This window comes from Epargyreus clarus, unplaced genomic scaffold (genome assembly GCF_041222505.1).
Source record: "Epargyreus clarus isolate Ecla_fem2 unplaced genomic scaffold, WU_Ecla_fem_2.2 ptg000036l, whole genome shotgun sequence".
Taxonomy (NCBI): domain Eukaryota; kingdom Metazoa; phylum Arthropoda; class Insecta; order Lepidoptera; family Hesperiidae; genus Epargyreus; species Epargyreus clarus.
The window spans coordinates 4,464,159-4,482,856 of record NW_027332241.1 but is presented as its reverse complement, the minus strand read 5'-3'; the positions used below and the strand labels follow the sequence as shown (position 1 = coordinate 4,482,856).

Sequence of the window (18,698 nt, the reverse complement as noted above, 5' to 3'; positions counted from 1 at the left end):
CTTCCCCGTCCCCCCGCTGCCCTGTTTGCCACGATCGAGGGGCGAGCCCGGCTAAAAAAAAAAAAAAAAAAAAAAAAAAAAAAAAAAGTTTGGTGTCAAAATGGGGGTTTCCGACCACGCCCGATCGATTGCACGCATTTATTTTACGCTATCTCCTTTGCTTACGAAGTTAGCTTTTATGAATAACGACCTCTAATTCATTATCTAATCACCTCCTTATCTCATTAAGCTCGCTATGTCCATATAACAATACGGACCTTACTTATCTAATCACCACTCGCTGTCCTCACAACATAATAGGGTCATTATCACTGTGTCGTTAATGATGGGGGTATGCGCATGGTAATGCAATAAAAAAAACTTCGTATTGACATTGTTTATTATTTCCAAAACAACCTTTTGAACAATTGCGATACTACAATATCGTTTATCAATTTATCCTCACAAAACAGGCTTAAAAAATCTCTGAGTGTATTTCCATAATACATGTAATGCAAGTATGTAAGACTATATTCTCCACAAACTGAAGACCAATCAAGTTGTATTCTATATCTATTAAAATCCCAATGCTTTGCGTTCCTTCTGAAAAAGGCTTTGTGATGGCCTGTTGGTGGTCGGCCATATGAATCAAAATACCCACCGATGCCATTTCTGTCTATGTACATGCCTACCCAGTGAGAGCCTGGTTCACTGTCAGGGTCCAAATTACTTATCAAGTACATTGGAGTCTTAACGTATAGCGGTAATCGGTTTGCTGCATAGACATTGTTTTTCAAGCTACAATGAATTTTACTTAAATGCTTCTGAATCTCGATTGTATCCATTGTGCATGCCTACTTATCGATACCTCTGATAGGTACAATACACTATTTACAAATGCAGAGCAAAATTATCCAAACCTTATATTTAAAGGGATGCAATATGGTTTAACTCGAATGAAAGACTTCAAATAGGTATAATATATTACATTTATTAGGCTTTTACTTACATCTAAGTATATAAATTTATCTTAACTACTGTAGTCGACGGTTACATTTCGGTTCTTATCAATTTCAATAACGTTATCAAACTCTGCATACACTATACAATTAATAGTTTCGGTTAGAGTTGATTCAAACCGAACTTCTACCCTTACACTGCCATGCTTTATAAGATTCCAATGAGTCATGGAATTTGATGACAAATCAGGAGTTAGGTCAAACGCTAATAGGCAGTAACCTTTTGCATATTGCTCCCTAGATATTCCATTACCTTCATTTAGAAAATGTATACCAGTCCCCGAAAATAAAGTGTGATAGGCTGCAGTAAAAATATCATTCTCGAATGATGGTTGCAATGCTTTTGAAGGTATTTGTTGGCCATCAATATATAAACAAAATGTGTTCATAGCATAGTTTTCAAAATTGAATGGATTTTTAGTAAGACTTCCATTGAATGCTGTGTTGTTTACAAATCCAACTATACATCTTTTAGGTACTTGCCCCAGAAAAATGTTGTCAAGAGTCTTTCCCTGAACCCCTGATGGTATAGTTAAAACTTTGACTTCAGCTCGAGTAATAGGATATTTTGCTGTAGTAGAGGCTAAGACTTTTTGATGTGCGAGGAGTACAGTTGGATTTATTCGTGCTCTACGAACAATAAGAGTTGCATCCGTAATGCATACTTTACATTTTATATCACTTCGTAAGTTGGATTTATTCGTGCTCTACGAACAATAAGAGTTGCATCCGTAATGCATAATTCACATTTTAAATAACTCCGGGCACTGATAAGGTACTTATCATAATGAAAGGAAACTTGTTCGTACTTGTTTGTTGGCCCATTAGGATATGGTGAATCAATAGCATTGGAACTTTGACCGATGATAAGGTAATAGGATGTAGTTATCTCGGGTGGTTACAATAACCAAATATATTTAGACGCTGATAAGTGAGTGCTTATAAGCAGGAAGGGAGGAGTATGCTCTCATAGTTCGTTTGGTGAAGTAACAGTGAACAGTTTGGTTTGTGAAGTGTAGTGCATCCAAGTGTCAACAATGGAGGTAAGTAAGTCTTGATAATATTGAATTGATTTGTGTCACTTTCCAATATCATTTCATTTGACACTAACTTTGCCTTTGTGTTGTTTTAGAATATATATGAAGCAAATACATTTAAACAATATTATTGCACGCTATCTGACGAGGAAGACATATCTCAAGAAACAAAGAAATCAAAAATTTTAAAAAGAAATAATTCGAATGATAACTTGGACTCAATATTCGAATTGCCAAAGACAAAAATTAGAAAACTTTCATCAACCGTATCTAGAGCTCAACGAGATGGTGGAACAGTGTATATAACTACTAACAGAGATGATGAAGCACATTCGTCACATTTAATAAAAATAGATATTTATGATTTAAATAAATTATCCAACGTGCCACAGTCTCAACATTGGAAACATGCATCCCTAAGAATCAAATATTACACAGACGAAAACAGTTCAACATATAAAGAAATGAATAATGTTATATACAAAATGTGCACAGATATTTCGAAAACAGAGAGTAGTAAGAAATACTCATTTAACAATAAATAATTAGTTAATGACCTAATCATACTTTTAAAATATTTATTTATGGTATAATAACTATTAAGTGAGGGTTGATTGTCATGCTAATTATTTTGTTTTGATGTATAATTACTTGCTAAGTATATAAGAAGAAAGTGCCATTTTCATATCATTACCAGTTGGTTTACAACTTCATACACGTATAAACGACCTCCTCTGTAACCCTGTTCTACACATCATAATGGATAGTTTCCAAAAAATTTATACAACTGTTTTCGTCGATGAAAGTCAAATTGAAGAAGAACTTGCAAAAGTTTGTGAAGAAATAGAAATTAACAATGAACTCATCGATATATGCAGACAAGTCGAAAGTGCAATCATAAATCAAAGTAGTCAACACGATAAAGAATCGCTTCAGACTTCCTGCTTGCTTGAAAATCCTACTAAGTATGTATATTTTTTTTTTTCTACATGCATTTCTTTCTATATTACATTATTTAAATCTTGAAATATAAATACATTTTTTTTTTTTTCATAGTCAACACCAACAAGTCGGAGGTGCAATGAAGAGAAGCAGCTATGACATCGACAGTCCGAAGGCCAAGAGGATAAAAGTTAATGAAGGTGCTTCAACGTCATCTGATATCAACCTCACAGACAATGGAAAGGTTATGTGTGATGTTTGTCAACGACTTGTAAGTAAAAGATATTTTGCCAACCACATAAAAAGTAACATTCACAAAAATAATATTTTTAAATCTCATAGTACTCAAGCTAATGTTTCAGTAATCGAATCAGCTTTCGGTCAGCGAATAATTTCATACAGAATCAAAAGTAAATTAAATGAATCAGTAGATACACTTAAAACGCCCGAATTATTTTTTAATTCAATAAAAGATAATATTTGTTCATTGATCGAAGAGTCCATTAAAATGCACATTTTGTTTAAGATCAATTTTATACTACATGCAAATTTTACACAGCAAACCAAAGATCTTACAAACACATTCGATTTTCAAACATGTAATTATACTGTTTCTCAAGGTGATGACTTAAATATTTTTTTTTCATCATTAATTGAGACGTTATCAAATAAAATCAGTTCATTCGAGAAAAAAGATAGCGGTTGGAGTTTAACGCAAATCAAACATTTAGAAATGAATATAAATAAATTCAACCCACTACGTGGCACTTCGTATATAGACCTACCTCATGACATTAAAGTAAGAAAAGCCGTTATTAATGTGCAAAACGCTGACAATATGTGTTTTAAATGGGCATTGCTTTCCGCCTTATATCCTACTACTAGTAAAAGTAATAGAGTTTCATCGTACAGCATGCATTCAAACAAACTAAACTTCAATGGCATCTCCTTTCCAGTAAAGCTTTCGGATGTACCAAAAATTGAAAAATTGAATAATATAAGTATTAACATATTTGGATTAGAATATAATCGGGAGAAAAAAATTCATGATGTAATTGGACCATTAATAATGACTAAATTTCGTAAAAGTGTACATATTAATTTGTTATACCTTAAGAAAGGTTTAAACGCTCATTTTTGTTATATCAAAAATATGTCGCGATTGGTGAGTAAACAAATTTCTAACCAAGAGCATGCAATTTTCTTATGTGATGGATGTTTATTACATTTTCCAACTCAACAGCGATTAGATGATCATCAGGAAAATGATTGCGCTCATATTAAAACCAATATACCAGATGGTACTAAAACATTGAAAGACTGGTTCGGAAAACCAGCGGCAAATAATAAAATAAAATTTGAGAATTTTAACAACAAACTAAAATTACCCTTTGTTATATATGCTGACTTTGAAGCATTTTTAAAACCAATAAATGTATGTTCTAATGATCCGTCTAGGTCTTACACAGAAAATATTCAAAAGCATGATGTGTATAGTTTCGGTTATTATATAAAATGTTCGTATGATGATACTTTATCAAAATTCGAAACATATAGTGGGCCAGATTGCGCAACAGAGTTTATGAAACGTTTATATGAAGATTTAAAATTAATATGTACAAAAAATATTTTTCAAATGAGGCCTAAGCCTTTATCTAGTGATGATGAAAATAATTTATTATCGGAATCTAAAATTTGTCATGTATGTGAAACGAATTTGAACGAAGATAAACATTTCGATTTTGACTTTCATACTGGCACTATTAGAGGTGTAGTTCATGAAATCTGTTTAAAAAAATTTAAGACTCCGCGTTATATTCCAGTATTCCTACATAATCTGAGTCATTATGATGCACATTTTATTGTTCATGCCCTAAATTTTGTCGATGGAGAAGTAAAAATAATTCCGCAAAATAAAGAGAGGTACATTTCTTTTTCAAAAACATTAACAGTAAATAATAATCAGATAAGTCTAAGATTTGTAGATTCATATAAATTTTTATCTTGCAGTCTAGATCAATTAGCTAAAAATCTTAGTGATGAACAATTTCATGATTTAAAAAGAAACTTCCCTTGCAATGACGACTTTACCAAATTAAGGAGAAAAGGAATTTATCCCTACGAATTCATGACTTCTTATGATTCATTAAAACTCAAGTCACTTCCAACTCAAAGTGAGTTCTATAGCTCGTTAACAGATTCAAATGTCTCCGATGATGATTATAATCGTGCAAATGAAATTTGGAAACATTTTCGTTGTCAAAATATGTTAGATTACTCAAACTTATATCTTAAAACTGATGTATTGCTCTTGACTGACGTTTTTGAAAACTTCAGAGAGCTTTGTATTAAGACTTATGGGTTAGATCCCGCTCACTACTACACTGCTCCAGGGTTAAGTTGGGATGCAATGTTGAAGTATACAAAAATTGAATTAGATCTATTGATGGATTACGAACAAATAGCATTTTTTAAGGCCGGTATCAGAGGTGGTGTATCTCAATGCAGCAATCGTTATGCAAAAGCAAACAATCAATTCATGGAAGATTACGATAAAAATGAACCTCAATCATATTTAATATACTTGGATGCTAATAATTTGTATGGTTGGGCTATGTCTCAATATCTACCCACTGGAGACTTTGAATGGGTAAACCCTGAAACAAACTTTAATGTATCCGATACATCAAATATTGGTTACGTTTTGGAAGTTGATTTAAAATATCCTGATGATCTCCACGACTTGCATTCTGACTTACCACTATGTCCTGAAAATATATGCATTGGTAATTCAAAAGATATAAAATTAATTTCAAATCTAAACGATAAAATTAAATATAAAATACATTACAAAAACCTTAAACAATGTCTTAGTATGGGAATGAAGGTAACTAAAATACACAGGATACTAAAGTTTAAACAAAGTCCTTGGTTAGAGAAATATATAGATTTAAACACAAACATGCGGACATTAGCAAAGTCTGTTTTTGAAAAAGATTTCTATAAATTAATGAATAATTCAGTATTTGGAAAAACTATGGAGAATATAGAAAAAAGAGTAAATGTTAAGTTGTTAACACATTGGGAAAATAGAGGTAAAATTTTAGGTGTCAACGACTACATTGCAAGGCCAGATTTTAAAAATTTAAGTATATTCACATCAGACCTAGTGGCAGTACAAATGCTAAAGTGTAAACTTAATTATAATAAACCAATATATTTAGGATTTTGTATTTTAGATATTTCAAAGACCCTTATGTATGAATTCCATTACAACTACATGATTCCTAAGTTTCAAAACAAAAATAAATTATTGTATACGGATACAGACAGTTTAATTTACCAAATATTTACAAACAACTTTTATGAAGATATAAAACCTGACCTTAAGATGCATTTCGATTCTTCTGATTATCCATCTGACAATATTTATGGGTATCCACAAGTTAACAAAAAGAAAATAGGTTTTTTCAAAGACGAAAATAATGGAAAAATATTTAGAGAATTTGTGGGTCTAAGATCTAAAATGTATGCAATAGATGTTGAAAACAAATTTGTTGCAAAGGCTAAAGGCGTTAATAAAAGTGTTACAAAAAATATGCAAATGCATAACTATAAGGCATGTCTTTTCGAGAAAAATATTCAATTCGGAGCAATGTTAAGATTTAAATCAATCAAACATAAAATTTATACACAAAAAATAAATAAAAAATGTTTATCATACAGCGACACTAAGAGGCATATTTTGCCTAATGGTATTGACACATTAGCTTGGGGTCATTACAAACTTAGATAACAACGGTGAAATATTGGTTTACTTGCAAATATGTTTAATGTAATTCTTTGAACTATATATTATCTTAATTGTGTTTATAAATGTGTATGTCTAGTTTATAATTGTTAGTTTGGTAATGTATTTCAATGTTTGTTCCTGTAAACCATTTCATGTATGTGTTCTAGTTTTAAGACAAATTATACTTGATTATTATAAATGTATATTGTTCATTAAATTATCTTCATTGTTAAATAAAACGTTGTGCAGTCAACTTGTTTTAAAAATGTTTCATTTCATTCATCCCTTTACTGCAATAGTTGCTGGTCCAAGTGGATGTGGAAAGTCACAATTCGTTACAAACTTCTTGAAATATGTAAAAGATATTTGTAGTACAAGTTTCGATCAAGTTACATGGTGTTTTGATGAAATGCAACCTTTATACAACTTGAAACTTGTTAATTACCATCAAGGTATGCCAGATCTTAGTATGTTTGATGGGAAAGGTCCCCAGCTTGTTATCATCGATGATCTTATGAGAGAATCGGATGGCCGCATCGTTGACATTTTTACAAAAGGAAGTCATCATAGAAATTTGAGTGTGTTTTATATAACTCAAAATTTGTTTCATCAAGGTAGAGGTCAGAGGGACATTTCCTTAAACTCGAGTTATATAATATATTTTAAAAATCCACGTGATAAAACACAGATTCGACACTTAGCGAGACAAGTATCACCTGAAAATACTAAATTCATGGAAGATTCTTATAAAGATGCAACGACAGAACCTCATGGATATTTAATGATAGATTTAAAACAAAATACTAGTGATATATGTAGATTAAAAACAAAAATATTCCCTTCTGACTGTTACTGTACTGTATACTTACCTACAAAGGGGTTTAAATATGCAAAGCAACAAGAAATTTCCGTCATTTATTAATAATGTCTCGAACCTTGAAGACACATAAAAAGTTTTTAGAAGCTCTTCATATTCTTAAACCAAAATACCAAAAAGCACTCTTAAAATCCTGCAACGAACAAGAGATAAATTGTATTTGTGAATGTATCTATAACGTTTTACAAGGTAAAGTACAACTCCCAGAAAATGAGAAGAATAAATTAAAGAAATACAAACACTTACTTCGACAACTGGTGCGTAAAACTACAAACAAAGTCCGTAAAAATATTATAATTCAAAAAGGGGGATCATTTTTACCAATAATATTAGGTTCAGTTCTGAGTGCACTAGTAAATACCCTAACATGAACATGGAACACGCTAAGAAAATGTTACTTATAGATCCAGGTATAATAGAAAAAATTAATCAACAAACAATGTTAGACAGTCCCATGTCTAGACTGGATGCCGAAATGCAAAATATATTAAAAAGTAATATTGAAGATAGAGAAAAGTGTATTCTCTATTTACAAATTTTACAAAGGTACCTACACCATACTCAAGAAGACCGAAAACCTTATGAGTTACCTATTGTTACTAATTTTTCTGATGTTAATACTGGTGATACAGATAATATCAAAATGAAAATTGATAATAATAAACTGGAATTAGATACGAATAATAAATTTAATTTAAAGAAAGATTTTAGTGATATAAAACTACAGGAAGAAGCTAAGACTAATATAGTTGCTGAACAGACTCCAAAGCGAACAACAGTTGATATAAATGAACACGAAAAGGTTAACTCACCAACGTATACACCGAAACAAATATTGAGAGTGATACCTAAAACATATTTAAAGAAAGGTGAGCTGTTGCTAGGTCTCTTGTCTGATCACAAGGATAAAATTAATTGGGATGGCGAGGGTACTGTATTCATAGACAAAGTTAAAATTCCTGGAAGTAACATCATAGACTTGGTGAGTGATTTTATTAGACCAAGTAGAAAAATTGATCCAGTAGGATGGCAACAATTTGCAACTTTATTGAAAGATATCAATACACCAGTTACCTACCTTGGTAATACTAAAAGAACTGGCTTTATAACTCAGCTAATATTAGATGAGCATAAGAACTTTACACCTCGAAAAGATCCGAATTCAACACCAACTAGTACTGAAAGAGAAAAAGTAAAACCCAAGAAAAAATTAGTCTGGGAGAAATGGAGCCCTTATTAGAAATAAATAGTATTTATTATAACCCTTCTCATCCTGCTGCATTCGGTAGTATTAATAAATTAGCCAAAGCTATGAAAGGTAAAATGAAAAGAGAAGATGTAAAAGATTGGCTACGCTCACAAGAAACATACACATTACATAAACCTGTAACAAGAAGGTTTTCCCGTAACAAATACATACTGTCAAATTTCAATATTCTTTGGCAAGCGGATTTAAGTGATTTGAGAACATATTCTAAGTACAATGATGGATTTAACTTTATTCTTTGTGTAATTGATGTATTTAGCAAATATGCATTTGTAAGAGCTATGAAAAATAAAAATTCATTTAATATTAAAGAATGTTTTGAAAGTATTTTCATTGAAGCTAATGCAACACCCATACATATTCAGTCTGATAAGGGTACAGAATTTATTTCCAAAGATGTGCAAAGTTATTTAAAAAGTAAAAATATAAATTACTATACTACTAATAATCCCGATATTAAAGCAAGTATTGTTGAAAGATTTCAAAGAACCCTCAAAATGAAGATGTGGCGTTATTTTACACACAATAATACTTATAAATATATTGATGTTTTACAAGACTTGGTATATGCATATAATCATAGTTATCATTCAAGTATTAAAATGTGCCCCTGTGATGTTAACTCACATAATATTATGACTGTATGGAATAATTTATATGATAGAGATAAGAAACAAACAGAAGCAACAACACAATTACCTAACTTCCACATCGGTGACTATGTAAGAATAACCAAGTATAAGCATATATTTCAAAAAGGATATGAATCTAATTGGAGTGATGAAATATTTATTATATCCTCAATTATAGATCGGTCTCCATGGGTTGTATACACTTTGAAAGACTTACAAAATGAAACAATAAGTGGGACTTTCTATGAAAAGGAGTTACAAAAGGTATCTTATAATCCTACCTCAAGTTATAAAATAGATAAAATAATCAGTACGCGATATTCTGGTGTCAGAAAGCAAGTGTTGGTGAAGTGGAAAGGTTATCCAGATAAATTTAATAGCTGGGTGTTGGCCTCTGAATTAGAAAAAATATGATGAAAGAAAGTTTCTATTTAACATTGCTAAGTAACAGTTCTATGGAGTACTTTCCTGATAACAAAACAACGAAGTTTTCAACAAAATTACCAAAATCCTTAACGCTAGATGGGGAATGGTCAGTTGGAGTTGCCGAATTTCAATATCCATGTACCATGTTTACTGTACAAGAACATGAAAATATTATATATATTACAAAATCCATGACCATGCCAGGCGATCAAATACCATCCTTAGTATATTACAAGACTCATATTCCAGCGACGAATTATGACAACATAGATCATATTTTGGTAGCTTTAAATAATACAAAGGAAAATATAAAATTTCGTTATGATGAAGTATCAAAATTAGTTTGTGTTTCTGTTACCGATAAATCAATAAGATCAGTGAAGCTATCTCCTAAGCTGTCGTTTCAACTTGGGTTTGAACCTGACAGGAATCTCATTGAAAGAAACACAGGAAAGTGTCCTGCAAATTTACATTTAGGTCTACCATCACAATTATTTGTATATTGCGATATAGTTGAACCACAGATAGTAGGTGACGTCATGACTCCTTTACTAAGAATTATACCATTAGATCCAATGAAATATATTTATGGGGCGAATAAAATGCATGTTTTTTCACCTCCTCACTATTTACCAATCATGCGACGAGAATTTGACACTATTGAAATAGATATAAGGTCAACCACTGGTCAAAAGATACCATTTCAATTTGGAACTGTGTGTATCAAACTTCACTTTAAAAAACACAACAATGTTTTCTCATAATAATAATAATAATAATATGACTTGCCCCTACGAACATTATTATTCCCATCAAGCTGGTTCTGGTATTGGAGTAATATATAAAGGAGCCGCGTTTCAACGTGGTCATGGCATTGGCAGTTTTTTAGGAGGCTTGTTTAGATCAGTTTTACCTTTGCTTTCAAGGGGTGCTAGAGTTATAGGAAAAGAAGCACTAGGCGCTGGAGTTGGTATTTTGTCGGACTTAGTGAATGCACGACCCATGGAGGATTCAATAAAATCTCGTCTCAAGGACGCTAGTTCCAATTTAAAACGAAAAGTTGATGAAAAAATTGATAGAATAAACATGTCTGGATCGGGGTATATAACGAAGAGAAAGCGTCTTTCCTCACTCAGTGCACGCTCAGCTGCTAAAGTGAAAGCCATTAAAAAATTGGCAGTTTCTCGTGCCAACATAAAAGATATTTTTTCATAACTAATAAATTTAAGGAATTATGTCTTTCTTACATAGTCATTCTTGTGAATGTATAAAGTCTGAACTAGATTTATTTGCATTGCCATCAACACAAACAAGTATTGAAAATGGTATTTGGATTCATTACAAACCAATTTCGTCTCTTGCTGATGATGGACCAATAGAATTTCAAGTACCAGGATCTGGTGACGATTACCTAGATTTATCGCATACGTTAATACATATTAAAGCAAAGATAGTTAACCTAGATTCATCAAAAGTGAGCACACCCACAGTAATAGCACCAATAAATAACTGGTTACACTCACTATTCAGCCAGTTAGATGTATATTTAAATCAAAAACTTGTGTCACCACCTAATAATACATATGCTTACCGTGCTTATTTGGAAACTCTGCTGAACTACTCTCCTGCCGCAAAGAAATCTCATTTGACTTGTGGTCTTTGGTATGAAGATGCAGCTGGACAAATGAACTCAACAGACAACACAAATCCTGGATTTCTGAAACGACAAAAACTAGCATCTGAAAGTAAAGAAATAGAAATGATTGGACATCTACATGGTGATATATTTAACCAAGAAAAGTTTTTAATTAATGGGGTTCAAATGAGTGTCAAATTAATTCGCTCAAGAGAATCGTTTAATCTGATGGGTTCTTCTACTGATATAAAATGTAAAGTATGCATTACGGATGCAACTCTTATTGTTCGTAGAGCACGAATAAATCCAACTGTACTCCTCGCACATCAAAAAGTCTTAGCCTCTACTACAGCAAAATATCCTATTACTCGAGCTGAAGTCAAAGTTTTAACTATACCATCAGGGGTTCAGGGAAAGACTCTTGACAACATTTTTCTGGGGCAAGTACCTAAAAGATGTATAGTTGGATTTGTAAACAACACAGCATTCAATGGAAGTCTTACTAAAAATCCATTCAATTTTGAAAACTATGCTATGAACACATTTTGTTTATATATTGATGGCCAACAAATACCTTCAAAAGCATTGCAACCATCATTCGAGAATGATATTTTTACTGCAGCCTATCACACTTTATTTTCGGGGACTGGTATACATTTTCTAAATGAAGGTAATGGAATATCTAGGGAGCAATATGCAAAAGGTTACTGCCTATTAGCGTTTGACCTAACTCCTGATTTGTCATCAAATTCCATGACTCATTGGAATCTTATAAAGCATGGCAGTGTAAGGGTAGAAGTTCGGTTTGAATCAACTCTAACCGAAACTATTAATTGTATAGTGTATGCAGAGTTTGATAACGTTATTGAAATTGATAAGAACCGAAATGTAACCGTCGACTACAGTAGTTAAGATAAATTTATATACTTAGATGTAAGTAAAAGCCTAATAAATGTAATATATTATACCTATTTGAAGTCTTTCATTCGAGTTAAACCATATTGCATCCCTTTAAATATAAGGTTTGGATAATTTTGCTCTGCATTTGTAAATAGTGTATTGTACCTATCAGAGGTATCGATAAGTAGGCATGCACAATGGATACAATCGAGATTCAGAAGCATTTAAGTAAAATTCATTGTAGCTTGAAAAACAATGTCTATGCAGCAAACCGATTACCGCTATACGTTAAGACTCCAATGTACTTGATAAGTAATTTGGACCCTGACAGTGAACCAGGCTCTCACTGGGTAGGCATGTACATAGACAGAAATGGCATCGGTGGGTATTTTGATTCATATGGCCGACCACCAACAGGCCATCACAAAGCCTTTTTCAGAAGGAACGCAAAGCATTGGGATTTTAATAGATATAGAATACAACTTGATTGGTCTTCAGTTTGTGGAGAATATAGTCTTACATACTTGCATTACATGTATTATGGAAATACACTCAGAGATTTTTTAAGCCTGTTTTGTGAGGATAAATTGATAAACGATATTGTAGTATCGCAATTGTTCAAAAGGTTGTTTTGGAAATAATAAACAATGTCAATACGAAGTTTTTTTTATTGCATTACCATGCGCATACCCCCATCATTAACGACACAGTGATAATGACCCTATTATGTTGTGAGGACAGCGAGTGGTGATTAGATAAGTAAGGTCCGTATTGTTATATGGACATAGCGAGCTTAATGAGATAAGGAGGTGATTAGATAATGAATTAGAGGTCGTTATTCATAAAAGCTAACTTCGTAAGCAAAGGAGATAGCGTAAAATAAATGCGTGCAATCGATCGGGCGTGGTCGGAAACCCCCATTTTGACACCAAACTTTTTTTTTTTTTTTTTTTTTTTTTTTTTTTTTAGCCGGGCTCGCCCCTCGATCGTGGCAAACAGGGCAGCGGGGGGACGGGGAAGCGAGGGGGAAAAGTCGGTGCCCCACAACCGGTGAATAGAGAGGGGAGGGGGGAAAATCGGTGCCCCAGAACCGGTGAATCCCTACTACTGATAATCGCCTTTATTTTCTCACGTTCTGTTATTTTTTTTGTTATCTTCATATCATGTCTTCATTATCCTTATTTAAATGTGTTATAGTGGGTGATATTATTAAAGAGACGGACTTCTTCTTATTTAATTGAGTTATATATCTTCGCACTTTTGATAAAAAACTTACATTAGAATTTTCGTGGGTTATCTAATAATATCAAAGGTGGTAATAATATCAAACCCTTTGTGGTTCGACTCCGGTGGCACCACCGCCACTACTATTTCTGCCTAATACAGCAGTGTTAAGCGCTGCTGTGTTCTGGTTTGAAGGGTGCGGTAAGGTAGACATACTTTTCCAAGTTTCAGCTTAGTCCTCAGGTAGCGGCGCATCCGTTGATATCATATATGTGAGTATAGGAGTGGCAGACGAGCATGCGGTTCACCTGATGGTAAGTAGCTACTGCCGCCCATGGACATCTGTAATCAACCCCAGATAACATTAGATTCCTAAGTGAGACCACAACACCACTATACCTGAGTACTGAGCTGAATGCTTCGGAAAAGTATGTCTCCCTTACCACACTTCAAACCGGAACACAGCAGCGCTTAACACTACTGTTATTAAGCAGAAATAGGTAGATACTTTGTAAACTGTCGAAAATGTCGAAAAATAAACGTGACTGCAGTAAACGGATATCGTGAACCGTTTAATTAATAAACGATGGCTCTTCTGTCACCGGACTCTCCGAGCGTTGAGAGCCGAATAAAACTGTAATGGGGCTTATACACTAACTGTCTGCCCGTACGAAGTACTTAATTGTTTCAGGTAATTAAAGTAATAGAAGGTAAATAAAAAGTATAAAAATATTTTTAAGTAGCAGACGAGCATGCAGAACACCTGATGGTAAGTGTCCACTGCCGTAAGTGTCCCGTGGACATCTGTGACGAACCCCACATAAGATTGTCCCTTACAACAGCAGTGTAACGCTACTGTGTTCTGATTTGAAGGGTGCCGTAATAGTGACATACTTACTGGATGTCTCTCTTACCACTGTTATATTAGACGGAAATAGATGTGACGGTGGTGCGACTAAAGTTGAACTATAACTGGTTCTACCACATTATAATCGTTTCTTTCCTAGATTTCGAGATTTTCTATAGCTAATCCCGGAATCCCATTACAGTTATAAAAATACTATTTTATATTTTTGAATCCCGTAAATCCCGGGATTCATCAAAATCCAAACAAAAAACAATATTAGATTACTTTACAGTAAAGCAGGTGAAACCGTCATCTGAGGACCATGTATTTAAAGATAGTACATTTTTTCGTTAACTATGAAAATAGTAACAGTCTTTTAATATTACATCAAAATATAGCTGGTTTCTTAAGTAAAAGAGACTTTCTGGGGATAACACTTCAAAATCTCCAAGACAATAATAGGTATATTGACATACTTTGTTTGTCAGAAACTTTTATAAAACAAGGTGAAGAAATTAACTTTAAATTGCCAGGATTTCAGTTAGCCGACAGTTACTCTCGAACTCAACATCGTCGTGGTGGTGTCTGTATAATGTGTAGGAATAACATAGCATTTAAAAAAATATCATTTCCGACAAATTTAAGGCAAACTTATTATTTTGAAATATGTGGTATAGAACTTTCTGACGCTAAATTTATAATTATCTGTATTTATCGCACACCAAATAGTAACGTAGAATTATTTCTTGATCATCTTGAAAAAATTCTATTTTACCTAGGCCGTAAAACAAAACATAGAGTTGTGATAACAGGGGACTTTAATATTGATATTTTAAAAGACACAAATATAAAGGAACAATTTATTAGAGTGGTTCAAGCGTTTAATTTTATTATACACATCCAGGAACCAACGAGGGGTTGTGCTTGCCTAGATCAAATATTGAGTAACATTCCCCACGCACAAGGCGAAACTCTAAATCTTAACCTGTCAGACCATAATACTGGACAACTATTAACAGTCCCGATACAAACAAAAAAATACATTCCTTATGCGCAATATATAAAACGTAGAGACTTCAATAAGGATAACATGTTAAAATTCCACGAATGCATTTCTCAACTCTCATGGTCTGAAGTATATGACGAGAGCAACGCAGACCAAGCATTTGATAGGTTCCATGATCTATTTACACTGTTCTACAATCTTTGCTTCCCAATCAAAAAAATTAAACTAAAACCAAAGACCAATACGTTGTACTGGATAAGTAAAGGTATCAAAGTATCATCGAATACGAAACGGAATCTTAGATATCAGTACTATAAACAGCGTAACTTCGGATGTAAGCGAAAATATCTTAATTATAACAAAATTTTTAAAAGATGTTTACTAACAGCTCAAAAATTATGCAATCAAAAATTTATAGAAAGTTCTAAAAATAAATGCAGGGCATCGTGGAATGTGATTAAAGACAATTCAGTCATGATAAATAATGACAAACTTATTAAAAACATTAGTTATAATAATACTATTTTGAACGAACCACTTGATATTGCAAATCTTTTTAATAATTATTTTATAAACTTGACTCAAAGTAACGTAATTACTAATGTGACATATAACCATAAAATGGACATTAATAACCATTCAATATTTTTATCACCGACAAATGACATAGAAGTTTTGAAAATTATAATGAAACTTAATAGTACAACCTCAGTTGGATATGACAATATAACAACCAAAGTTATTAAAAATGTATCAAAACTAATTTCATCAATATTAAGCCACTTAATAAATTTATCATTTACATCTGGAATATTCCCGACCAAACTCAAAACGTCAGTAATAAAACCTATATATAAGAAAGGAGATAAATCACTATTAAACAACTATAGGCCCATTGCTCTTATACCGGTACTCTCCAAAATATTTGAAAAGGCAATATATGTCCGAATAGCTAATTTTATTGAAAAACATAATATATTGACACCGGATCAAAATGGGTTCCGTAAGAATAAATCCACATCTTTGTCAGCTTTTAACCTTATTAATAGTATCTTACAAAGCGTAGATAAAAGAGTAAGAACAACTGGTGTCTTCTTTGATTTAAGTAAAGCGTTTGATTTTGTTTCGCACGAACTTCTTTTATGGAAATGTGAGAAATACGGTATCCGTGGTTGTCCATTAGACTGGCTTCAAAGCTATTTAGTTGATCGAAAGCAATATGTAGAAATAAGTAGCGTTAATCCTATCACTCTTGAAGAAGAATATTTTAAATCGGACATAAAATATAATAAAGTAGGCGTACCACAAGGTAGTATTTTAGGGCCTCTCCTATTTATCATATATATAAATGACATTACAAAAACTTCAAACTATCAATATTCTTTATTCGCAGATGACATAGCTTTAGTTATTCCTGACAATCTCTCTGATAATTACAATGAGACAATTAATGAAACAATTGATAAAATAGTAGTATGGCTAAATGATAATAATTTGCAAATAAATGTGGCAAAAACTAAATATATCCAATTCGGAAACAGAGGTTCAAATAAACTTAATTTAAATATAAAATACAAAAGTGAAACCATAGCTGAAACAGATTCAATTAAATTCTTAGGGATACATCTAGATCGGTGTTGCACGTGGAAGGAACACATAGATAAACTGTGCTCTAAAATAAGTAGATTTGTGTACCCATTATGGCGTCTTCCAAAAATAAGTAGCTTACCAACAGCTCTTAAGGCATATCATGGTTATGTAGCCTCTAATCTGAGATATGGCATACTGCTGTGGGGAAATTCGGTAGATCATAACAAAGCTTTTATAGCTCAGAAACGCTGTATTCGTGCCTTATGTGGTGTCTCTCCAGAAACAAGCTGTAAGCCTCTTTTTAAAGACCTTAAAATCCTGACCTTAGCAAGTATGTACATTTATGAAGTCTGTATATTTGTAAAAACCCACATGCAACTATTTGATAAAAAGAAGGATAATTGTAATTTTTTAACGCGACATCCCGAAAAACTTTATCTGCCAATTAGTAGAACCGCTATGCGATCAAGGAACGCATACCACATGTGTGTAAAGATTTACAATAGACTCCCTGACGACTTAAAGAGATTACAATTGTTAAAATTCAAAAAACATGTTCATCACTGGCTATCAGAAAAATGTTTTTACTCAATAAAAGAATTTTTGGGATGAGATATCATTATTATTGTTATTAACTGACATAAATAGAATAAGATGATATTATATTTATATTTATTGACTCGTGTACCTAATGTAATCTGAAGCAAATTGACGTAAATATGTAACTTATATTAATACTTGTCGGAATAATGATATTAAATTATTGTAAATCTTAATGCAATTAATTATAACTAATAATAATTTGCACACCGAAAATGGTAAATGTGAGATTCGATATCTATAAAATCATTTCATCTTTTGTAACCACATTTAAGCAAATAAACGATTTGTATTTGTATTTGTATTTGTATCAGTTTCCCTTATTCATTCGTTCGAAATACGTCCGGGATCGAATTCTTTAATTGGAGTACGAGTTGCTTTTATTTTAATCCGTGAAATTGAAACGTCATTATTACATTCAGATATTGTAGAACTGGTTTAACACGTGTCAGTGAGAGGCTCCAAATGTCAAATGTATACGAAAGGGGTGGCTGCTGGATTTATGTCGATTGGAACTTCTCGCGGAAACTTCCAAAATTGTTGTTGTTGGGTACATTTTATTGGGAGTTAAAGAATTCGATTGCAGTTCCCTTTTTTAATTTTCCGGGATTACGGGATTCTCTACTATTTTCCCAGGATAGTATTTTTATATTTGTAATCCCGTCAATCCCGGGAATCCTCAAATTAAATCCAGGTGTTGAAATACGGCTGCGTTCCCGGGATTTGAAGGCATTTGCCTTAATCGGAGAATAACTTGGTTATTGTTTGAATCCCTAACCCATGTTGATAATTTTTAAACCCATAAATCCCGGGATTCGTCAAATTCAGTCCGGGACTGAAATACTTCTGGAATCCCGGTATCGAATCTTATTTCTACTAAATATTTTTGTTTCAGCCATCAAATTAATAGCAATATTTTAGTC

At 32.6% G+C, this 18,698-nt stretch overlaps 2 protein-coding genes and 1 long non-coding RNA gene across 3 annotated transcripts in view; 2 read left to right on the top strand and 1 right to left on the bottom strand.

Annotated features, from left to right (window-relative positions):
- LOC140756947 (uncharacterized) overlaps positions 1-18,698 on the top strand; it is a 303,409-nt gene that overhangs the window by 11,001 nt on the left and 273,710 nt on the right. The window lies entirely within an intron of this gene.
- LOC140757048 (uncharacterized) lies at positions 362-11,635 on the bottom strand. Its single transcript, XR_012103931.1, has 2 exons — positions 11,564-11,635; positions 362-5,745 (listed from the first exon to the last, which is right to left on the bottom strand). It is a non-coding gene; the product is annotated as an uncharacterized LOC140757048 (long non-coding RNA).
- Positions 2,795-11,571, top strand: LOC140757047 (uncharacterized). The gene is made up of 2 exons (XM_073092600.1): positions 2,795-3,000; positions 3,092-11,571. The coding sequence occupies exons 1-2, from the start codon at positions 2,795-2,797 to the stop codon at positions 6,771-6,773; spliced, it is 3,888 nt and encodes a 1,295-aa protein (XP_072948701.1). The 3' UTR covers positions 6,774-11,571.